Source organism: Carcharodon carcharias, chromosome 10, assembly GCF_017639515.1.
Source record: "Carcharodon carcharias isolate sCarCar2 chromosome 10, sCarCar2.pri, whole genome shotgun sequence".
Taxonomy (NCBI): domain Eukaryota; kingdom Metazoa; phylum Chordata; class Chondrichthyes; order Lamniformes; family Lamnidae; genus Carcharodon; species Carcharodon carcharias.
In genome coordinates, this window is record NC_054476.1 from 137,777,542 (window position 1) to 137,803,023 (window position 25,482).

The 25,482-nt window shown below is 40.3% G+C and overlaps 1 protein-coding gene across 1 annotated transcript in view; it reads left to right on the top strand.

Moving 5' to 3' along the window:
- orai2 (ORAI calcium release-activated calcium modulator 2) overlaps positions 1-22,515 on the top strand; it is a 38,554-nt gene extending 16,039 nt beyond the window's left edge. The window contains exon 2 of the mRNA XM_041197542.1: positions 18,315-22,515. Coding sequence (XP_041053476.1) covers positions 18,315-18,866 — 552 coding nt within the window. The 3' untranslated portion in view covers positions 18,867-22,515. The remainder of the gene's footprint in view (positions 1-18,314) is intronic.
- The last annotated feature ends 2,967 nt before the right edge of the window (positions 22,516-25,482 follow it).

Below are 25,482 nucleotides of genomic sequence, written 5' to 3' on the forward strand. Positions count from 1 at the left end.
GGCTTCAAGAGTGTGATAAGCTAAAGTTTGAAGTATAAAATATGAAGCAAGTATATTACTTTAAGATAAGTGAGTAACCTAACAACAGTAGAATACGGTGCAGTATTCACAATATGTGTTTTATCACAGAGACACAGTAGCAAGCTGATAAAGTCAAATAACTAATCTAATCAGTTTTACTTTATTTGTAAAAATTGCCTGCATTTATTTTGCTAAGCCCATAATTTAAACTGTCAAGTACTTCTGAGATCTTGCGATGTGCCTGCCAGTCAGTATTCTTTAATTGTTCCTTTAACTTTGTGATTCCCTATAGAAAGTACTGACTAGTTACAGATGTGGCTATGGTGAAGCTGTATTAGCTGCATATGTTAATTTCAATAGAAAATGCTTTACCCAAACAATATGGGCGAACGTACTTCATATGTGTATTTTCTTAACAAACTTTTTGTTCAGCAACCAAAAGTAAAGCACTTGCAACAATCAAAAAAACGCTTGTGCACAGTTTATTTCATTTTACTGTGTGATCAACAAACTCAAAACATGTTAAAGTGTACACACACCATGTGACGGAGCGTTGGGATTACATACCCAGTTATGGGGTCTGTTACTTAGATTTCATGTGCTAATCAGAAATGCAATTAACCACATATTGCTAACGTGTTGGACAATTTTGCTTTAGCTCAAGGCAACCATATCCACCTGCCATTCTTTGTAGAATTTTTTCAAATTGACAACTGCCAAACAAACACTAGAGTAAAATGTTTCATTTTTGTCTTAGAGCCAAGTAACCCACAAGGGCAAAAAGCTTTGGCACCTCTGGCCTATGAGTGAGTGTGACCGTTATTTAGCTGCAGTTGGGCATTATGACAGAGCTCATTCTTGACCTCTACCAGTGGCAATGTAGTGACCAAGAGCTGTAGCCCCTTCTGCTTTCTTCCCCTTCAATCCCAAAAGCATAGAGGCCATTTGCAATGTTCCATGCTCCTGCCTGGTCTTCTAACCACAGCCCTCACATCATGCTTTTTTTTAAGGGCCATTAGGGAAACTGGCTTCTTGTTTTTATATCATTAAAATTCTCTACCGCATGTGTGATTTGGTTGATGAAAGAGCTGGCTCACAATGTACTCTCAGATTTTTTTTTTGTGCATCCTGGAACTGGCAATCAGATGCATAAGAGTGGGTTATGTAATTTTTTTGCCCCTCTCTTTCCCCCAGTACTGCATCTGTTGCTATCTCCCCTGACGTGACTGGAACACTCTGTGTAGATTGAGGGGAGAGACTGTGGATTACAGGTTCAATCTTACAATATCGCATTGTATGACAACAGGCAGTTATGCTGCCACGAGACTTGCCTTCCAGTGAGGCACATTAAAAAAAAAGATTGAATGGAAATGCACATATCAACTGGCAGAGTTTTTAAAATAAAAAGCAGAAATAGCTGGAAATATAAAGCAGGTCAGTCAGTATCTGTTAAAAGAAAAGGCATGTAATGGAATTTCAAGTGTGTTTCCTTTTGCCTTATGTTCCGATGACAGGAGCACACCTGAAATGTCACAACTTGTCTTTTCTTTTTACAGATACTGATTGATCTGTTTATTTCCAACATTTCAGTTTCCACTTGATGTTCTGCATTTTTGGCTTTCATCTTACTTTATGGACTTACATTAAGTAAGGATCATGTGACTGTGGATGAGTTGGTGGGGAGGGGGGCGGTGGTTGTGACTAGCTGTTTATATTTTAATCAATCTTCACCATTCCTAGAAGGGATGAAAGAGCTTACATGTTGTCACTAACTGTGTCACAACAAAAGCTCCACTTTTTTGAAACTTAAGAACTGAATAAATTCATTGTACACAGGGCAGTGTAGATAGGGCAGTAGAGTCCATGTGGATGAGTTACTGCATTGTAGATAGGGCAGTGAAGTGCCTGGAGATTAATTGCTCTGCTAGTATCAGATATAGACAGATAGCTACCAGTAGTTCACCCTGGTGATATACAGCTCAAAATGTTATCCAGACGCAATCCAAGTTTGGAAGGACGGGATCTATATTTGTTTTGTAGGATGTTTCATGCCCCACTATTGTAATTATCAAGTTTCAAGATTTAATGGTAGAAGCTAGACAGATTTATCTGGGGTCTTTTTAAAGTTATAGTATGAAGAAGTGAGAGTAAACTCCACAACTCTTCCTGCCACAGACAGCTGGTTCACAAAGGAACATGAATTGAAGCTGCTGCTTAGAGATGGTGATCTTGCTATGCATGTGTAACCTGTATAGTTACTGAAATATATTTGTAGTAAGCACAAACTGCATGAATGTTTGCAATTAACAACTAACTGAAAGTGATTCAGATATTCTACTGTACCAGTCACAGCTATCGTTTTTATTGTACAAGGCACCATTCATGCTTAAAAGTGAAGTCACATTAACTTCCTTCATCCCATCCCTCCAACTAGACAAACATGAACAGGTGCAGTAATTTATTTCTGGTTCTCCCCATCCATATCAAAGATGGTTGTTTGGGCTATATGGTTCTCTTGACCCCAGCTCCCCTTTGGTAATTTGCAAAGTGACCCGTGAGCCAGTGCTAGTTATCCATTAGGCTCCCTTGGCAACCTCATGATAGCAAGGCAGTAAAATGAACAGAATTGAGCAGTTTATAGTTTTTGAGCAGCCATTAGTAAATTACAGAAGTCATGAAGTGCATGTGTTGGCTGTGACTCAGTTGGTAGCACAATTGCCTGTGAGTAAGAGGGATCTGGGTGTCCTTGTACACAGATCGCAAAGGGTCAGCATGGAATATTGACCTTTATTGCATGGAGGATGGAGAATAAAAGAAGGGAAGTATTGCTACTTCTGTATAATGCATTGGCAAGACCACACCTAGGCTGGGATTTTCCTGCCCTGTCGCGGACAGGACCCGCCGCGGGCAAGGCGGAGCCCCAGCCAGCAGTCCATTGACTTGCGGTGGGACCGGAAGATCCCGGCATTGGGCAGGTGTGGAAAATCCCACCCCTAGAGTACTGTGTATAGTTTTGGTTTGCTTACTTAAGGAGGGGGACACTTGCATTGGAAGCAGTTCAGAGAAGCTTCACTAGGCTGATTGCTGGGATGAAGGGGCTGCCTTGAAAGGAGAAGTTGAACAGGTTGAGAGCATACTCACTGGAGTTTAGAAGAATTTGAGAGGTGATTTTATTGAAACGTAGGATTGTGAGGGAGCTTGACAGGGTAGATGTTGAGAGGATGTTTGTGAGGGAACCTTGAACTAGGGGGCATTATTTTTTTAAAAATCCTGTTTAAGATGGAGATGGGGAGAAATTTCTTCTGTTGAGGGTCGTTAGTCTTTGGAATTTTCTTCCCTCGAGAGCAGTGGAGGTTGGGTCATTGAATAAATTCAAGGCTGAATTAGACAAATTTTTGATCTACAAGGAAGTAGAAAATTATGGGGGGGTAAGCAGAAAAGTGGAGTTAAGGTCACAATCTGTGTTAAACTACATCTAGCCAGTTGGTGAAGGAAGAGACCAGAAGTCAATCTTTACTGAGTTTTAGATTTATTCACAAAATGAGACATCACAATTGTATAGCTCCCATCTCGACAACCCACTACCAGTGTGAAAGGTGCTTCTTTATATGTGTACATGTCGCTATCCAAAGAATATCCCCAACTACTTAACTGTATGCAATTAACAATCACATCAGCCATGATCTTATTGGTGAAGCAGGTTCAATGGACCATTTCATTTGATTTTGTTAGAAGGTTGTGGGTTGAGGTACCATTCCACGACCTGAGCACGACCATAAGACGTAGGAGCAGAAGTAGGCCATTCAGCCCTTCGAGTCTGCTCGACCATTCAATGAGATAATGGATGATCTGATAATCTTCAACTCCATTTTCCTGCCTTTTCCCCATAACCCTTGATTCCGTTACTGATTAAAAATCTGTCCATCTCAGCCTTGAATATACTTAATGACCCAACCTCTACAGCCCTCTGTGGTAAAGAATTCCACTACCCTCTGAGAGAAGAAATTCCTCCTTACCTCTGACTTAATTTGGCAACCCCTTACTCTGAGACTATGCCCTCTGGTCCTAGACTCTCCCACAAGGGGAAACAACCTCTCCGAATCTACCCTGTCAAGCCCCCTAAGAATCTTATATGTTTCAATAAGGTCGCCTCTCATTCTTCTAAACTGCAATGGGGACAGGCCAACCAACTCAACCTCTCCTCATAAGAAAATCTCTCCATACCCAGGATCAACCTAGTGGACCTTCTCTGGACTGCCTCCAATGCCAGTATATCTTTCTTTAGATAAGGGGAACAAAACTGTTCACAGTATTCTAGGTGTGGTCTAACTAGTGCCTTGTATAGTTTTAGCAAGGCTTCCCTATTATTGTGCTCCATTCCCTTTGAAATAAAGGCCAACATTCCGTTCGCCTTACCTATTACCTACTGAACTCATATGTTAGCTTTTTGGAATTCAGGCACGAGGGCCCCCAAATCCCTCTATGCGGCAGCTTTCTGCAGCCTTTCTCCATTTAAATAATATTCAGCCCCTGTAGTCTTCCTATCAAAGTGCATAAACTCACATTTTGCCACATTATATTCCATTTGCCAAGTTTTTGCCCACTCACTTAACCTGTCTATATCCCTCTGTAGACTCTTTGTGTCACTCTCACCACTTGCCTTCCCACCTATTTTTGTCATCCGCAAACTTGCCAATAGTACATTCATTTCCCTCACCCAAGTCATTAATATATATTGTAAATAGCTGTGGCCCCAGCACTGATTCCCTTTGGCATTCCACTAGTTACAGATTGCTATCCTGAAAATGCCCCCTTATCCCAACTCTGTCTCCTATTGGTTAGCTAGTCTTCTATCCATGCTAATATACTACCCCAACACCATGGGCTCTTATCTTAAATAGCCTTACGTGCAGTACCTTATCGAACATCTTTTGGAAATCTAAATATGTTACATCTACAGGTTCTCTTTACCTATCCTGCTTGTCCCTCAAGGAATTCTAATAAATTTGTCAGGCATGATTTCCCTTTCATGAAGCCACGCTGACTCTGCTTGATTATATTATGCATTCCTAAATGCTCTGCAATTACATCCTTTTTAATAGACTCTAACATTTTCTTAATGACAGATAACTGGCCTACAGTTACCTGTTATTTGTCTGCCTCCCTTTTTGAATAAGGGTGTTACATTGGCAGTTTTCCAATCCTCTGGGATTTTTCAAGAATCTAAGGATTCTTAGAAGATTACGACCAGTGCATCCACTATCTCTGCATGTACCTCCTTTAATATCCTAGGACCCGTCAAGTCCAGTGGACTTAGCAGCCTTTAGCCCCATTAGTTTCTCTAGTACTTTTTCTCTAGTAATGGTTAGTATTATTTCCTCCCTGACTTTTGCCCCTTCATTGTTTAGTATTTTTGGAATGCTATTAGTGCCTTCTACCATGAGGATTGATGCAAAGTATTTATTCAACTCCTCTGCCATTTCCTGGTTCCCCATTATTATTTCCCCAGCCTCATCCTCGAAGAGACCTATGTTCATTTTGGCCTCTCTCTTCCTTTTTATATATTTAAAGAAGCTCTTACTGTCCATTTTAGTATTACTGACTAGTTTACCCTCAAAGTTTATTTTCTCTCACTTTTTTTTGGTGATAATTTGTTGGTTTATAAAACTTTTCCAATCCTCTAGTTTACCACTAATCTTTGCCACATTGTATGTTTTTTCTTTTAATTTGATACTATCCTTAACTTCCTTGGTTAACCATGGTTGGTTTATTTGCCTCCTAGAGTCCTCCTTCCTCACTGGGATATATTTTTGTTGTGAGTCATGAACTATTTTCTTAAATGAATGCCATTGTTCATCAACTGTCTTTTCTGCTAAACTATTTTCCCAGTCCAGTCCAGCCAACTCTGTCCTCATTCCTTTGTAATTACCTTTATTTAAGTTTAGCGCAGTTGTTTCCAACCCAAGTTTTTCACACTCAAATTTAATGCTAAATTCTACCATGTTATGGTCATTGTTTCCAAGGGGGTCTTTTACTCTGAGATAATTTATTAAACCTGCCTCATTACACGTTACAACAATCTTGGCTGATACTCCAGTGCTGTATTAAGGGAGTGCTGCACTGTTAGAGGTGACATCTTCTGGATGAGATGTTAAATTGATACTCTGCCTGCTCCCTCAGGTGGATAAAATAGTGCCGTGGGACCTTTCACAAAGAAGAGCGAAGGAGTGAGTTATCCTTGGTATTGTAGTCATCCCTTAATCAACACAAACAGATTATCGGATTATTATTTCATTGATGTTTGTAGGAGTTTGCTGTATGCAAACTGGCTGACGCTTTTCCTATATTACAACAGTGACTACATGTCAACAAAGTACTTAATTGGCTGTAAAGCATTTTGGATTGTCTGGTGCTTGTGAAAGGCACGATTCAAGTTTTTCTTTGATTTTTGTCTGTTTAAGAAAGTAAAATATAAGACTTGACAATGAAGGCTCCTTGAAAAAGTTTAAACTAAATGTCTGTCTGCACTTTGGGTTAGGATTATGGACAAAAAGAGGGGATGTGGGAGTAAGCAAGATTGGTCTTTGTAGAGTAGGTATAGACATGATGGGCTGAATGGCCCCCTTCTGTGCTAAAAACACATTTTATCATTAAATAAACCACTTTTTCTGATTTGCTTACTGTTCAAGCTGTTTTTCAATACAGTTTTCTTGCATCATTGACTTGAGAACAATTTCTGTAAGGCCAGGTCTCTTAGTTAGAGATTAGTGCTGTCCAGGTCTAATGATTAACCCTGACCAGGATAAGTTGCTTACCAGAAAAATATATATCTATATCTTTTGTTATTTTTGATGATGGAAATCATGACACAGGTCACTTTTAATAGATGAAACTGTGTCCATATTTACCTACAATGAAAAATAAATTCTCAAATGCATATCAATGTAGCTTAGATACTATGCAGCATGCACACTGCTATCGTTAAAACATTGATAGCCCTTCTGGCTTATCTTAACTCTTAAATGATGGCCTTTGATAGCGAGGGCAAAATAACTTTTATACAAAAAATGGGAAAGATGAATAGACTTTTGTATAAAAAGAATTAGAAATGCCTACACTAGAATGTGTCAGTCAGCCTTTGCTCAATGGTTATATTCTCGCCTCTGACTCAGAAGGTTGTGGGTTCAAGTCGAGCTCTTAAGACTTGAGCAAACATCCTAGTTTGACAATTTAGTATAGTGCTGAGGGAGTGCTGCACTGTTGGAGGGGAGTCCTGAAGCAATGAAAGGCATTATATAAATGCAAGTCATTAAAGGTACCACCTGGTATAGGACAGAATTACTGTAGTTCCATATGCCTTGATGCTCTTAACCAAATAATTTCATTACCTGATCATCAACTTTAGTCTGCTATAATAGACATGAAATGAAAATTGCAATGTACAAATGAACATCCAGCTGAATGAAAGTTGCACCAATATGAAATACAGTATGAAATATTTATAAAAATGTTAGATTTCGCAAAATAAGGATTTGCCTTTTTATGCAGTTCAAATTGTCAGTGGTTTCAAACTGCGGCCAATCTTTTCTCTTGTGATTATAATCATGAAGTGGCAACAGTCCATTTGCATAAAGTGGACACAGTTTCCTGATAGAGGACTTCCTCTGAAGAAAGAAGCAGTTTGATTAAAATGTTAATGGGCAAAGCATGCCTTAATAATATAATTCCTGACTGTTAACTGTTGAAATGAGAAGGCTGTTGTGACAGGAATGCTGTTTGTTACAAGCAATTATCTTGTGCAATATGGGACAATGGACCAGTGAACTAAATATCAGTAGTAGCAAAAAAAAGGAATTCCAACTAAAGGAGAAAATATAAAAGCATCTAGAAACCAAAAATACAATAATGAATAGTTCGTGTGGATTTCAAAATGCAAAGTCTTGCTTGACTAACTTCATAAATTCTTTGACCAGAATGGGTCTTGAGACAAGGGTGATGTAGTAGATGTAATTTGCCATCCATAGAAGGGCCTCTGCGTGGTGTCTTTTGTAATGAGAGGCCTGTTGCACAATAAGTCCTACACTTGGTGGGGCATTGCCTGGTTGTAAACATCAGATGTGCCTCTATAGCTGAGAACAACTCACTGTTGCAACCTTTTGTTCACCTTCACAACTATCATCATTGAAAGACTTTGTTGTGGTATAAGATTTGTTGAATGGCAACTCTTGCTCACCATGTCTTAGGGTGCTGTAAAGTAGGTTTTAGAGGCACCGCCCTTTGCCTCGCCTCCACCCTAAGCAGCCTACTGCTGTGCCCCATGACTGCTTATTTGTCAGGAAGGTTCCTGCTAATTTTGTGGATAACCTTCATATTTGGAAGTTGTTTTGGCTATCCACTGCCCATTGACATGGTTGGTAGCTGCAGCTCACCCCAACGACACCAGCGAGCCCGTTCACATGGGGGCCAATCTCAAAGCCTCCATGAAACTTTGCTCTATTAACATCAATACATGGGAAACAGATGCCCAATCATGACCAAAATGGCAATCCATTGTCAAAAATGAAGGCCTGACAATCAGTAAGAGCAGCCATTGAGAGAGGACAGCAAGATGGAAGGAGAGGGCAGCTGCTCAAGCCAACAGTCTGCCACCACTTCTACTAACAACTAATGTCCTCGCTATGGGAGAGCCTGTAAGGCTAAGAAAGATGGTGCTGATAAGCCATCTGCGAAACTACAGCCAACACTGATATCTCATAAAAACCCAGCCATCTGCAAGGGAGAATCATATTTGACATGAAGGGTTGCCGATGATGAGCAGATGTAATATCTAGATTTGGATGAGAAGAGGATTGAGTAGAGAATAAATGCTGTTACAGACTGGTTAGGCCGAATGGCCTGTTCATCTGCTGTATGTTCTATATGATTCTATGTATACACGGCTGAGGTTTGAAGCTTCAACACTTTTGGTTTCCCAAAATAGCCTGAAGTTCAAAGGAAATACATTCTTATAAAAGATGCCTAGTGTCAGTTACACCTTTTACCCCCTCTCCAATTCACCTTTTACCCCCTCTCCAATTCATTTTGTGTTTCTCGCAGTCTGAAGTGCACCCCTTCTCTTCAAGGGAGCTGAGTACATTTTCTGTGCAGTTTGGTGTGGTCTCTGCCATTGAATGGTACAGTACTCTTGTACTTACAGTAACAGTGAGATAAAGTCAAATATACTCTGCAGGAAGTTTAAGCAGGAAATCCTCCTGTCACTGAATTTTCAATTTGGTTGAACAGAAAATGAGTTGTTGTGGAGAGGGAAGACCTTTATATATTCTTGCAAAGTAAAATTAATAGATAACCATATTAAAATATTTCAGAAATGTGATTTATTATCTTTTGTACGTGCAAGTAATTCTGGGGATGCACAGAACAGCTGTGGGTTAACAAATTCATTAAGAACTGACAAAGCTCTTGAGACAGCCAGGGTTAAGCAACAAGTTGGGCCTGGGCAGCTTTTCTTCATTGATGTTGCATCGCATCCTTCTTTCTCTAAAAATGGGCATCATGGGAAAAACTAGATTTATAGTTTGATTAGGTTTAGGAATGCTGGCTCAATTTAGAAGATAATCTGAAGATAAACTGTAGATCTTAATAGTGATTAAGTATCGTATTTATGGAGCATCTGTGAGAAACCTTAACAAATGCTACATCTCTTATCCAATCGACTTCCCAGTTACTGCTTTAGGCCTAATCTGGTCATGTGTGACCTTGGCATCCTTTTCAGTACCAAACTCAGCCTTGCACTCCACATCTGGTTGTGTTGTGCTTTGAACTTAGCTTTATATTTCCATTTCCAATCTGTTGACAAGATTACCTCTGTTCAGTTCTGGAGCATTACCCACTTATGTCCTCACAACTGCTAAAAAAAAAAACCAAAATCAAAGCTTTCATTATCTCGAGGATTGACTTGTCCAAGTTTCTGCTTACTTATTTCTGTTGTAAACTCCAACTCATTCAAAATTCTATCGCTGCACACTCATCACTTATTACCACCAAACTTGCATCTCCTTCTCCCTATTTTAATCCTTTCACTTTAGTTCCTATCTCAGTTACAACATCAAGACCATCTTGGTCAAAGAGGTGAATGATAATCTACATGTTCGTAACGACAGTGCACCATTCCTATTCCATGACCCTGTTGGCTCTAATTTGACTGACAGCCGCTCTTAGTGGCAGATCCTTAATCAACCTTGGCCTTCCAAAAACACCTTGGGGTCTTTGTTATGTCATGGATGTTATGCAAACATAAAATGTAATTCCTCAGTACTGTACCACCAATGCACACATTTATGTCAAAGTTGGAGACACAAAAATAGCTTTAGGCCCACTCCCTGCTCTGTAAATTGATAGAATAACATTTTTGTTATAATTATTGTTTTTATTGTATGTCTTGGCTAACTACAGCCTGATAAGGAAATACCAGTGGTCATTACAAGTTGATGCTTAGGTTAACTCCCATGTAATCCCCTCTAATTTCTGTTTGAGGTGCCATTTATCATTAAATGCAATCAGGAGCTAGAGAGTATCTTGCGCATAATGGCAGGCAGTAATTGGGTTGTTATAGGAAAATAATATCTGGTCATTATCCTACCAGTTATCATGGATGTAACATGTTTAGGCTGAATAGAATTATCATAGCCATCCTTTTACAGAGCCTCTCGATAGAATGGATGTTGGTGACTGCTCAAGTGAAATTTGCAGCAGCAAATTAATGTAGTTGTCTCAAGTCTCCTGTTTGATCCAGGCTATTCTTTGAGCAATTTTCATGGACCTACAGTGGATACAGCTTCTCTTTATAAGGTTCAAAAATTCTGAAATAAACCTGTGGAGTTTAGGGGGAAGGGATCACTCCCAGCTTTTAGTTCCTTCTCCATAATTGACAGTAAATCAAATGATTCACCCAACATGATGGAAAACCATCTGACTATAAGCTGAGAAAGGAAAAGGTAATCCTATCTGGGAGTACTGTAAATAGAAAACACTTATTTTATTGGCATGAAAACCATATGTGACATGAGGAAGAAAGAATTTAGGCAGCAAGTTATGATCTGGATTGCGTTGTCTGACGGGGTGATGGAACCAGATATAATAGTCATTTTCAAAAGAGAATTGGATATGTACTTCACAGGAAAAAAATGCAGGGCTAATGAGATAGGGCAGGGGAGTTGGACTAATTGTTCAGCTCTTTCAAAGAACTGGCAAAGGTGTGATGGATCGACTGGCCTCCATGCTGTATGATTCTCTGATAACAGTTGATGCTAGTGTTTGCGGGGAAGCACAAACATTGTGTTGAGGTAGCATGAGGCAAGTCACTGATTTCCCATAGCTTAGTGCAAGTTCATGGTGAAGGCTAACTGTATCAAACTCCTGTCATGAGGTAGACTCCTAAGTTCTGATGCCTGAGTGAGAGTTCCACAGTAAGGGGAAGTGTATATTAAATATTGCTCTGGTGGTGATTTCATTGAGCATGGAATAGGCCACTATCATCTCCACTAATTTGCATGACTTTTGAGTACAAGAAAAAGAGAATCCATCATTGACTTATTATATGGACCATGAATAACAACAACTTGTCCCACTGTAGAGCAATTTACAGGTGGCAATGGACAGACCTTGTCAGATGTATAGTTTTCTAAAAAGTTGAACACTCACCTATAATGCTTTCTTTACCTAGTGTATATTAGCTGTAATAGAACAAATTGCAAAATTCTGTACATTCTGGAAATCTAAAATGAAAGCAGAAAGTGCTGGAAACATGAAAGATCATGTACCTGAAAGGTTACCCTTGTATTCTCTCCCCACAGATGCTGTCTGATCTGCTGTGTGTTCCTAGCATTTTCCTGTTTTTATTTTAGATGTAACTGAAGAGAATTTCAGTCAATGCATTGAATAACACCGACTAATCATGGTTAATCTTGAGTGCGTGTATTTGTTTTTGGTACACTTCCGATAGAAACACCCAGTTTTTGAAATTCCACGAACGCCCACGTTACAAGTAGATACAGGCTCAGGATCCCATTGACTGCCACCGCCTCCAAAAAGAAAATCTCATTTTGAATCTCCAACCCCTCCTCTCAGCTGCAGCATTTCTTGTCACTGTTCTACTGACGTTACCATGCTATTTGCCCTTACGAGCTTTCATCCCACCCTTCTAAGCTCCAAATCTGCCATCCATCATGCTTCTTTGTTCTCCCTGCATTTTCATTGAACCCAAGATTCAACTTACTTTATCTATCCCATTTCCTGCTCTAGTTCGTTGTTTCCAGAGCCTCAACTCTGTGACACCCAGTCTCTTCCTTCTGTTGCAATCTACCAGCTTTTCAACCCTCGGGTTTGGTAGCAGCTACTTGCTCCCTCTGGATTTGGATGATTTTTAAAAACTATGCTGATGCCCTGTTTGCTCTTCCCTTCATTTATTCTTTTTACTCTAAAGACTGCCTGTTTCAGCATTTGTTGAAAGAAATAGGTTAATGAATCCTAATTTTTTTAATTTGAAAAAAAAATTGAAAGTCTTTTTCCTGAGTTGTAGATATGAAGGAGATCTGGTTATTAATAGTTGTCAGTGGTTATTTCCATTTTCAGTGCTTATGTACTGATGACATATCTACAAAGTTACCTTCTTTAACTCTTCGGAGGGCTGAATGGAGTAAGCAAGTTTATCATAAAGCTACCAAGATTCCAAGGATACTGTAAAATCTAATGTAACGTTATTTTCTACTGTAGTTTCAGTATAAGTCATAAAAGTTGGACAAATGTACAGATCTTGTGTTAGAAACTGAAGAATACGTTGTAGTGTCGCCGCTGACACTGCATATTTTAGATTTTCAGCACGCTATGAATTCTAAGTCCAGCGCATTGAGCTTGAAAGGGGATAGCCCATTTGAGATCTATAAAACATTTTTTGACATCTAGCAGTTATTTTTGAAATTTGGCTCTTTTTTCTATAAACATGGGTTCCAAATGCAAAGAAATTACTATCTCATCAGAAAGTGCAATAAGAATATTTTTCGCCTTTTAATTTTCTCTCCGCTCTTGCTGACATGTGTTTGGGGCATGGTTCCATAAACTCCATTTGACCTCCAGTAACTCATTCAAGAGCTCAGCCCTTTTTTCCCCAAGGATGATTAGGCATTAAGCATTGGCAGGTTATTGACCCACAGAGCCTGTTCCTGTTCTCAAGTTTTCTCATGCATGTGCAATTTCCAACAGAATAAAAGTCAGGTTGGAATCTGGGCTGCTTTTTCCCACTCAAATTGTAACTCTTTTTCCTTTTCACTCACTCAGATCACAAACTCAGTCCAAGCCATGACACAATTCCACCCTAGGCAAAATACTAAGAATGCCGAAAAACAGAAAATGCTGGAAATACTCTGGAGAGAGAGAAACAGTTAATATTTCAGGCTGATGACACTTGTCAGAACTCAATTAATAAGGAATTAAATGGGTAACAAAAGGATAATCTGGTAGAAACAGAAAGCTACTGAGCTCCTTTGTAATTAACTGGACTTTCAAATTGGGTTCCATGTTATTTATAAATTTATAACATGAGGAAAGCTGGTAAAACTTCCATAATTTTTAAATTGATTGACTCTGTTAATGTACCTATGTTGTGTTGCTGAATTCAGCAATTTATAAACTCCCAGCACCAATGCTGAAATAATTGTACAGCACAGGCAAGCAAAGCCAACTTAAATGCAGCAGAAGAAATCAGGTTATATTTATCTACAGTATTAGTTATAATCTATTGTATTTTGCTGCCTTCCAAATACAGGGTTAAACCAATGAACTACATTTATAATTCTGCATTCCAATGCTCCTCTGGCCAGCGAGCCTCCCATCTTCCACCCTACATAAACTCAAGCTCATCCAAAACTCTGCCACCCATGTCCTAACTTGCACCAAGCCCCATTCATTCATCATCCTTGTGCTCGCTGATTTAAGCTGGTTCCTAGTCTGGCAACATCTCTATTTTAAAACTTTCATACTTCCTTTGAAATTTAGCCATGCCCCACCAGCCCCTGTCACCTATCTCCAATCTCTTCCAGCCCTACAACCTCTGCATTCCATCAATTTTCACCTCTTTGAGCATCTCCAATTTTTAATTGCTCCACAGTTGACCACCGTGCATTCAGCTGCCTAGTGTCCAAACTCTGGAATTCCCTTCCTAAACCTCTGCCTCTTCTTCTCCTTTAAGATGCTTCTTAAGACCTATCTCTTGGACCAAGCTTTTAGTTATCTGTCCTCGCATTTCCTTTGTGGATCAGTGGCAAATTTTGTACTTTTTTTTTAGGTACTTTGGGATATGTTAAAGGTGTGATATGAATGCAAGTTGTTGTTCAAAAGCCTGCACATGAATCTTGCAAAAAGTGCAACTTTGTAAGTTAAAAGAAGAGCTTGTATTTGTACAGCATCTTTCACAAACTCAGGATGCCCCAAAGCACTAAATAGCCAATGAAGTACTTTTGAAAAGTAGTCACTTGTGAAGCAGGAAACACAGCCTCCAATTTGCACAAAGAGCAAATAGATAAATGAACAGTTAATCAGTAACACTGATGTTGGTTGAGGGAAGAATATTGGCTAGGACAACAGAAGAATTCCGTTTTCCTGGAATAATGCCTTATGTCCGCTTGAGAAGACAGACTGGACCTTGTCTAAAAGACAAAAACAACATTCTTTCAAGGTTACACTAAATTATAAGCCTGGATGCTGTGATGAAACCTCTGGAATGGAACTTGAAACCACTGGAATGGAACTTGAAGCCACAACATTCTTATTTGAGTAAAGATTATCACTGAGCCAAGGGTGACGTTTGCAAACATGGCCTCGGTATATGATGGTGGGTTAACAGACACGTTGACTACTTTCTTCCTTGTGTCACTTCCACTTTGCTGAGGAACGGCTCTGGTTGCTCAGTTTAAACTATTAGATAAAAAGGAAGATCATCCTCTATTGCTAATTATTTCATTGTGTTATCACATATCCATTGCTATATTTAATCAGACATTGTGCACTCCCTCAAAGTTACTGAACTGTCTTTTATGTACCCTTGCAAGTGAGTTTGTTTCACTGACTGGATTCCATTTTGAAGCAATGGGTATTAATGTCTACATGTTTGTGGTGGTGTCCTCAAGCTGTGATCAGGCCTCCTGAAAATGATTTTCTGTCATCGCAAATTGGGACAATAAGTGTAGACATTTGCCCCTTCCATTTCAACAGCAACATTGCAGACAGTTAAACTCTTTCCTTTCAGGAAAGATTTAAATGATGGTGTATTACCTTCTGAAGTAGTAAATTAAGATTCAAAGTAGGAACCAGTAAGACCCCCACACATCATCCATGTGGACTCTTGAATGGGAATGTTGAAGCATTTTTTTTTAAGGAGGATTCAAATCAATTCCCCTTCCCAGGAGGGATTCATCACTATATTAGACTTCTAAAAATAGAACGCAACACATGAAAGGAATCTTATGGAGAAATTGGATTTGTCTTCAGAGGTACTTTGCTTACTGCCAGAAGACTGCACACCATGGATGGAATTTAACCCAATGAAAGAGATCTTGCCCCCTGGCTGGAGAGCTGGCAAGAGCCCTGTGTCGCCTCCTTTGGAGAAGGCCCACCACATTAAGTGCCAATCAGGCACTAGAATGGCCAGCAGTAGACCTTTCCATGGACCATGGGCCCTGGGAGTCAGAGGGGCAGTGTGATAGAGATCCTGCTCCTCACCCCATAGCTGCAAGTCAGTCAGAGGCTGGCATTTCTCCATTGCAGGCAGCACCAGTGGGCAATGCACGCAGCAGAGGCCCAGAATCGGCAAGGGACCTCAGGCTGCAGGTGAATGAGGGCATGATGAGATCATAGGGAGGAGAGTCGCCGGCTGTGGTGGGTGTGAAGGGGTTCGGAAGAAAGGGTCGGGGGGGTGGGGTTGACTCTCAGGCACCCCCCCATTCCTGATGTCAGGTCCCTCAATCAGGCATTGAGTGCCATTGAATGAGGGACCTCCCCCACCCCACCCCGGGAGTCCAGAAGCAAACCAGACAGGATTTTCTTTTCAGGATCCCTGCCTGGTGACTCCCTGCCCGCTGCTGCTTGAATGCCAGGCTCTGGAGTGGACATTAGTTGCCACAAGCCTTCCCACCCTGGACTTGCAAAGGTGGGGGATCCCTATTCTGCAACCTCTAGCTCGATTAAATGTCCCCCACCCACCTTTCACCCTGCAAACTCATCTCCAGCGAGAGGATTAAATTCTGCTCTTTGTGGCTCCTTTAAATGTCTGTCACAAGAGCCTAGATGTTTGCGTTAAGGACCCTGTAGCAAAGTATTCTGTGCATCAGCAATCCCCTGCATAAAAACAATTCTCCTAACTTCCTTATACTTTTAATTTGATAATCCCTTCCACATTGCTGTGGTCAATGTTATAGACTGTATACATTGCTGCCACTGTGTGCTGGTAGTGGAGGGAGTGAAGGTTTAAGGTGGTGGATGGGGCGCCATTAATTTATGCTGAGAACAGAAGTGAGCTGGCCCAGGCCTGACCCCTGGAGGGTACAGAACTGCCCAACTGATCTCCAATCCAATAACACCTACTTACTCTGCTTATCTCTTAATTTTACACCCATACTGTGTGGTACAGACAAGGAATTGGTTTGTTAGGCTGCTGTGTGTAAAAGGAGAGGGATTGTTTGCTGAACAGTTGTCGACTGTTTCATTAAGTATGAGGAGAATTGGTATTGGTGTTGTACCATGGCTGCCGTACAGATGATATAGGATGTCCCTGATTGATTTGAGATTCTTTAGTCAAAATGGAGTGGAAGTATTTTATAGCTGTGGCCAAGGCAGCTTTCCTTGTATTGGAGGCAGCTTTCCTTGTATTGGAGGCAGCTTTCCTTGTATTGGAGGCAGCTTTCCTTGTATTGAGTCAGTCACTTACTCACTACTTAGACCATATTGATTGTGTTTCTCATGTCTAATCTAAGTAGGCAATTCACTTCCAGCTTCTGGAGGAGAAACTGGAGTCATAGGGCAGAACAATTATCTAAAATCATTTGCCACTAAAACCTAACATCACCTGAACAGATAATTTGCTTCATCATCTCCTTTCAACCTCTGCATTATGTGCCTTGATCCTGCACTAGTGTCCCAATTCTAAAATGGCAAAATTCTTCAATTTGTTCCCTTTGACAGTAGCTTTTTAAAAATGTTTTGGCTTCGTCCATTGGCCAAGCATCGCCATGGAAATGACTGGTTCCATTACACATTTGCTTTCTAGATATTTTATGAATTTTGTTTAAGAAAAAATGTTGAACTTGCTGTTGAAAAATGTCAAGAATGAGCATTCCAGTCATTCATTCATATAAAATTACTAGTGTTAGGACCTGCACCCCTAATATGTGGACGGTTAAGCTCCAGAATTTTGCTGACGGAATGAGCTCAAGTAAAACAGCCCCTGTAATATTATCCAAGTAAAATACTGTAGCATTAAAATGATGCTGAGATACTTCAGATTGATGTAGCCAAATCTTTATGCCAATCTGAAACATCTCTTATCATTCTAACAGTTTTGTGGAAGGTTTAAACATCTTCATTATTCTTTCTTTTTGTGCAGAGTGATTATAGGTTGCTGAGCAGCCTATATTGGTTCACATGGATGCCATGCCACATGTCTAATCCTGTTCACTGTACAGTGCTCTGTTCACAGGCATCATGATCCTGCTGCGTCAGACTTCTGCAATCGGGCCGCATTAATCATTCCCTGCTTTCTGTGAGCAGAGGTCTTCTATTTATCATGTTCTCTTAAGCTTCATTTGTGTTGTGTTTTTGCTTTGTTAATAAACTACATCCATTATTATTGTGTGGTTCATGTTCTGTTTATATAAATTCACACTTCTTGACACAAAATTGTGAATTTCCATTTAAGTGAAACATAAAATTGTTTAATAAAATATATTTTTTCTTGTGCATTTTTATGTTCATCAAGGCGACTGGTGTTGGGGGATGGTATGAACCCCCCCCCCCCCCCCCCATATGAAGCACACAGTTACACACCTAAGACAGACGTACCATATTTAAATGCAGAGGATATCTCCTTTTGCACTGCCCCAGCCAACCCAGTGCAGAAGAGTACCTTCTACTTCACCTTGTAACATTGCCCATATTAATCTTGCTGTGATTTCCATGTGAGATTGCCATTCTAATACCAGTATGTATCAGATAATCTTCAATGAGGTTTTCATTTCTTTTTCTTGCAGGTTGCCATGGTTGAAGTACAGCTGGAGATGAAGTACAGTTATCCCAAGTTCCTGCTCATTGCCTTCAGCGCCTGCACAACAGTGCTGGTTGCTGTCCACCTCTTTGCCCTCCTGATCAGCACTTGCATCCTCCCTAACGTGGAAGCAGTCAGTAATATCCACAATCTCAACTCTGTCAACGAGTCGCCCCACGAGCGCATGCACTACTACATCGAACTAGCTTGGGGTTTCTCGACTGCGCTCGGCATCCTACTTTTCCTCACAGAAGTGGTCCTGCTTTGCTGGATCAAGTTCCTACCGGTAGGCAAACCTGCAAAGAATGACAAAAATCCTGATTCAGTCCAGCCAGCAGAAGGGCACACTGGGTGGAATGCAGCTTTGGCATCCACTATTATCATGGTGCCTGTGGGCCTTATTTTTGTGATTTTCACCATACACTTTTACCGTTCACTGGTAGGGCACAAAACTGAGCGTCACAATCAGGAAATTGAAGAGCTGCATAAGCTGAAAGTACAGCTGGATGGTCATGACCGGGTCTTGCAAATGGTTTGACAAAGTAGCAATTGCAAAAAAAAAGTTTTACTCAACTATCCTGGGATTCTGGGCTTCAGCAGCCAATATGATCTCAGTTGCAAATGCCATGTGGGCTCTCCTGTTTATTCAGGAATCCAGGTTTACAGCTGTGGCTTTTAATTGTCTTTGTGGTTACAGTACTTGCTGCATTGTCTCGAGGAAAAATATCAAGGCTTATGCATCTCTTTCCCTTTGTCACAGAGTTGAGATGTAAACTGGAATTCTAAGCTTATCCAAAAATGTTTCAGGCTGCACAGATGCCGTGCCAGCTGTTGAGGAACTGAGATTTGAGCAAAAAGGATGCTGATTGAAGAAAAGCTTAATTCCTTACAGGGCTTAAAACTCTAGAGGAACTATTCCAGATTAAAATGAATAACCAGATGTAGACCGATCCCAATTTTTCTCCAGTCCACCATTTTGTTTTTACACCACAGGAGTGAACATGAGTCCGGAATCTGGCGTACTGAAAGAGTAATGGATTAGACAGCAATGAAAAGCTGTAACTGAACAGAAGATCCAAGGATATGTGGTGTTATGGAATGATGTTTGGCATGTTTCTGGAATGTCTTGGATTTTTACAGTGGATTCTTCCCCTCCCTACCCTACACTGAAATTCTTAAAAGCAGTTTTATAAAGAGGAAACCTGCTTTCTTTTGTTGGGTCCCTGCAGGTCTAAATAATATCCAATGCTGCCCCCGACTGGTCATGAGGAGTATTATAATCCGGTGGGGCTACCCAATGGACCCCTGCTTTGCAGCATGGATAAATACTGTCAGGAGCTCAGTGGAGTGGAGGTTCAACCTGTTCCCCTCTACTCCATAGCAACACATACTGATGCTCCAATGCGATGTGCCACTGTGCCTCCATATTATTAACGATAAGCTATTAAAATCCTGATGTGGATAATCTTATTTAACCCGATGCCCTAGATCCTGATCTATACATTGTTGTCCAGGATATTGAACTGTTCTGATCTTGGCAGGCAGTGTCATCGTTGATGTGGATTGAAATGGAGACCTCTTCTCTGTTCAACTCTTGACATAAAGGGGAACTACTCATGCAAAAAGAGGGAGAAATATTTCCTGGTGTAATTTTAAAATATCAGATGGATTTGTGCCATCTGAACACTGCTTACTTGATTTATATAGTGCTCACTTCTCCCCAGCTCCCTTTTAACCATGATGCCATGCTCTGGTGAGCCTGGGCCCTTCACCTTATTTCGTTAAAGTTTCAAGATTTTGATGCTTGAGTCTTAATAACAGAGCAGCCAATTGTCATAATGCTAACTGCTAATTAGCTAAATTTTAGGAACTACTTAAAATATCAGTTGCAAGAAACAATGTGACATTTTCTTGTTTTGGCATTGGAGCAAATCTGGAGTGATTATAACTGAGTCAACCTCAATTATGATTATAGTGCTACCACCAGATGAAGAAGGATGCAAGGACTCCCCTTTTATCCCCCATTCCTCAGTTGATCATAACAGGGTTTTTAATTTATAAGGATGAATGTGTCAATTCAGTGTATGTACTGAACTATTTATGTGCTGATTGCAAAGAACTCTGTCCAACAGGCTTTCTTGAGTTTAAACATGTAAGGGGTTAGGCTTTATTATGCTAAAAACCCACCCAGGCAAAGATATTAAAATGTCTAAAAGGTAAACAAACATTCAGACTATTGCAACACATGCACACACACACATATCTACTCAAGCATGCAAAAATACAAGTTACAAAGTAGACAAGGTTAACTTTTGGCAAAATTAAGATTCAACAAGAAAAGGCAAGTAAATAAAGAGTTCACTGATTCTAAATTACTTATGCTGTTGTTCATGGCTGGGCAATTCTTAAGCTGTCGTCCTTGTTTTTTTTCCTGGAAACAGTGCTTTGGAATTTGAAGTTGGCTTTACAATTTCTCGATCTGCTGTCCATGCTATGATATAAGCAGGCAGGGTTCAAGATATTTGAGAGCGAGGAGAGGCAGAGTGCCTTTGGCTGCTGATGTCATCTGCTATCAGGTGTTACTTTTTCCAGAGTGCTGGAAAGCAAGCAGGGTTTTGTGAAAAAAAAACAGGCAGTTCAATAGGGTGATCCCAATCACATGACTTCTCCCTCCATAACTATTGCGTATTCCACAGAAGGAAATTGACTGGCTCATGTCTGGACAGACCTTGGCTATTGTTTTATGGCCTAAGTGATTAATTTTTAATGTCCAGGTGATCACTTCTGAATGACCTATTCTTCCATGTAATAAGCTAGGAAGAACATATCAACATCTCCAATGTGACTCTTGTCTCTGTTGTCTCTGCCTCCAGCCTGATGTAAATGGAATGTAGCCATTTTAAGTTTCAGACCATCTCTGAAATAATCCTTTATATCAGCAGTTGTGAAATTTCACAGGAGGACTGCCTGCTCATGTCCTAATTGTAATCCACTTTGGAAACTCCGGAAACTTGACCCACTTGCAGTTGCAGACAATGTCAGATGACCACTGGCAGCCATTTTAAGTCAGTGTTTTTGTTTTTACAGTTGAAACTGTCCTTTTTAAAAAGTTCCATTGGTGAGCCAGCGGATGAAATTGAAATTTAATATTTGACATCAAATCACCTAAGAATGGAAAAAAAATCCAATGTTCCCCATTTTGGACCCTACCTGTATTTACCCACCTTAGGGGCGATTATGAAAATTGGTGGCTTTTTATGGCTGATTTGGTTTTAATGGTTGAGCCTGACATGGACTCGGGCTGAATGGCCTCCATCTGTGTCATGATGACTCTATGATTTGTGCATGCTGTTCTGTTGAAAGATCCAGCACCCAATCTTATTAACGTGTTTAATTTCTGATGAAAAATAATTTCTGGATGGTGGGGAGGAGGAGAAAGTTTATCTGTGATTTCTTGGAGATATTGATAGGTGAAGAGGAAATTAGGTTGCTGCATCCATGTTCCTTAATCAGGGGTTTGGGGAGATGGGAATCAGTCACTTTCGAGTGTAAAATTGCACACATCAAACAAGAGACCAATCTTTGCATGTTTGCTGTTTACTTGTGCAGCTTTTACACGCTTAACTACAATGGTGGCCTTTTTACTGAAATCAGTGACCTACAACTGCTTCTATATGCAATTATTGGTGTTTTTTTTAAAACATTATTGTGGTCTGATTTGATCCTTGGATCAGACAGTGTTAAGTCTTAAGCTTCCTATGTGCAGTATATGCCAACCTTTTATGTTTCATATGTGAACACTTAATTGTCTTAATCTTTATGAAGTCAAAAACCGCTGTGACTTGGGTCCAAGAGGAGTGTAGCGTGCAGTTTGGTACCCTGTGCTTCATTGCAAAGCTTATAGTTACTGTAACTTGCAAGAGAGGCAACAGTTGGTATATTGCTTTTTTTCAATTTTATAAACCAAATTCCTGGACAAAAAAAGTTGTCGTTTTTTTTTCCAAAAATAATTCTTCTCTGGTACATTGACTAGTATTTCCTGCTTGCACGCCATGTATTTACTTTGTATGTGGTACCATTTATTGTTTTGCTACATTGGTGGTTGCATGGAGATTTGTCCTGTAGCTGTTGGAGAAGTGAAAGTTACATTTGAAATAAAGTATTACAAAATAGATTTTGTAACATCAGTTGCATGAGAACTGTGGTTTTTTTGCTATTAGATTTTTATGCATTAGCATTACATAAACACGTTACTTCACAATCTGTCACCTTGCATCCTCCCTATGGTTTTTCTCTGCTATCGCATTGCAACTGTCCAAAAAATGATTGCTTTTGTTCAGATGATTGCAATTAGTCAAGGTAGGCAATTTGTCAGACACTGTCAGCTCATATTGTGTCACAGAATGGTGAGGCCTTGATGGTGAATTCCTGGTTCCAGCCAGGAAAATCTGCCTTAGTACCTGGAAGAAAGTTCCTTCCCTCGCAAAAGGTAGCACTGGCAGAAATATGTACACAAATGGTGTGCTTTCTTTCAGACAGCGTTAACACCTTCCAAATAAGCTGCTGCCTTGAAGATACTGATAGGTCATAAAACCTGTCTCCGATAACAATGGATTTAGTTTAAGTACTGAATGATGCAGTGGTTGGACAGTGGATTCAAATCTAAGTCTAGAATGTTGGATAGGGTCTTTGTGAAATTAATTTGCTGCATCCCAACCCAATGGACCGAGAGTCTTTACCTGGGCCTTAATGTGGCCACTTTAGTACAGCCCCAACATAACTGATGTCAAAAGTGTAGTGGCAGATTGGTGCAACAGCAGGAGCTCCACTTGCTGTGCTTCCCTTATCTAGGTACTGTTTGATGAAGACATTGGGTGGCTTGAAAGAAAAATTGCTTCCTTCCCCAGCACTATGCAGGGAATTGCACACAAAATTCACAAGTAAAACTTGTGCAAGGTATGACAGGTTTCTATTGGTAACTTAATGAAATGCCTCTGACATCCAAGGATTCTTTTGGGTATCTGCTATAAGCGCAGTAATCACCAGAGCAATGGCCAGCTTAAGTTTGAATAGGTCCATTTTAAAGTAAAATATTTGTTTTCAGTGCAAATCAAAAGCTAAAGATAACTGTCATTCCTGATACTTTAATTCTTCAGTTCTTTCTGAAGAGGTTTGTTGTGTTTCAGGCGATTCTGGAGATTGTCTCTGACTGTTGGTGTCCTTTAATACTGCTGTATCAGTTCATTCTCCAAGTCCTAGCAATACCTTTTTTGGTAAAAGAATGGACTGTGCTTTTTTTATTATTAATAAACTCAACGCTATGTAAAGGTCATGGCTCTAATTTAACACTAGCAGCTAAGTTTGCTGCAAGTTGATTTATTCAACTTGCATGAATCCGCTTCCCAAAAGCTAGTTAAAGTCTGGCAGCAGAGGGTTTTAGCTCAGTGATGTGGTTTTGCGACAATTGGTCTGCATTTCCTGGTATTTTAATGGATGAGAAAAATGTGAGTGTGTTGGACCATGGCAGGTTTAGTATATAAATGGACTGTGAATGTTGGCAATTTTTATGTGACAACACAAAATGCTGGAAATATACTATGGGCTGTTTAGCAGCTGAAAGACCATTCGCATTCCAAAATTGACATGGTGTACAGACTGCGTCCAACCACCTCACTCAGATGATTCTGGTGAATGTATGGCACAATCTGTTCAGAGTAGCAGAGTGCACAAAAAGATATGTGGGGATGGGGTGGGGAGTGGGAAGAATTGGTTGGACGCCAGGGGTGGGGGTGGGAGGGTTGGCGAGGGAGAGGGATTGGATGGACACTTGTGGGGGAAAGGAGGATTGGATGGATGCTGCCGGTGGAAGGGGAGGGAATTGGATGGATGCCAGAGGTTGGGGGGGGAACAAATTGGATGGACGCCAGGGGTGGGGGAGGAGTGAATTAGATGGACGCCAAGGGTGGGGGGTGAGGGAATTGGATGGGCGCCAGGGGTGGGGAGCGGGGAGGGAATTGGATGGATACCTGTGGGGGAAAGGAGGATTGAATGGATGTTGCTGGGGGGTGAGAGGGGAGGGGGAAATTGGATGGAAGCCTGGGATGTGAGGAGGGAGGGAATGGATGCTTGGGGTGGGAGGATTGGATGAATGCGTGGGCAGGGTAGGTGGAGGATTGGATAGACGTCTGGGAGAATTGCAGAAATATCTGGGATAATTGGATGTAGTGACCTGTTGATGCGATTAGTTGTTGAAATTGTCAGACTGTAGAGTCTTTTCTATTTCTGTACTTTGCTATTTCAGATGCTGATGGGCTTGCTGCATGTTTCTAACATTCTTTTTGATTTTTAACAGCTTGGTCTATTTGAGTCATACTGTATTTGGATGGGATGAAAGAGTCAACTGCAATGAAACTATGCAAATACTATCTGTATTTCTTCAGAATTGTAACCTGATAATACTAATTCTATTTGTTTCGTTATTCCAAAGATTTAAATCCAATTTGGTTTTGGCAAGTCATCTTGTTCTTTTTGTTCAAGTGAAGAATGTTATTGCTGAGGAACAGTGTAAATTCCATCTCGGGCAGCCAGTATTCTGTACAATATCATTGGATTCATAATATAGCTGCCTCCTCTTTGTCTTTAATAGCCCTTCTATTGCATCAATATGACTTTTTTATTTCCCATCTGTGGCCTCTGAGTAAGATTGCCAAACTGGTGGCAATTTTATAATGTGAACTGATTGGGTTTTAATGAATTACCATTGCAACCTGCAGGCAGACTTTGGCTGGACTGGATTTGAACCTGGTCCCAAAGATACAGTGCAGAATTGAGGCCACATCAACCAACACACTCCTTTTTCTGTGCAACATTTTCATTTTTGGGTATTAATTATAAATGAGGCATAGTTGAAACTGAATCCCTAGCTGGATGGTGACTTTATTTCTAATTTATTAGTGCAGTTCTCTCTCATTGTTAGAGTGAGACCATTTAGAAGGGAAATTGAGAAATACTTTTTCACACACATTAGTAGAAGTTTAAAATTCCCTGCTCCAAGAGGCTGCAGATGCTATGACAATTGGAGATTTCAAGACTGATAGGAGCATTGGTAAGTCAGGGTACCAACAAATATGGAGTAAAGGTATAAAAATGAAACC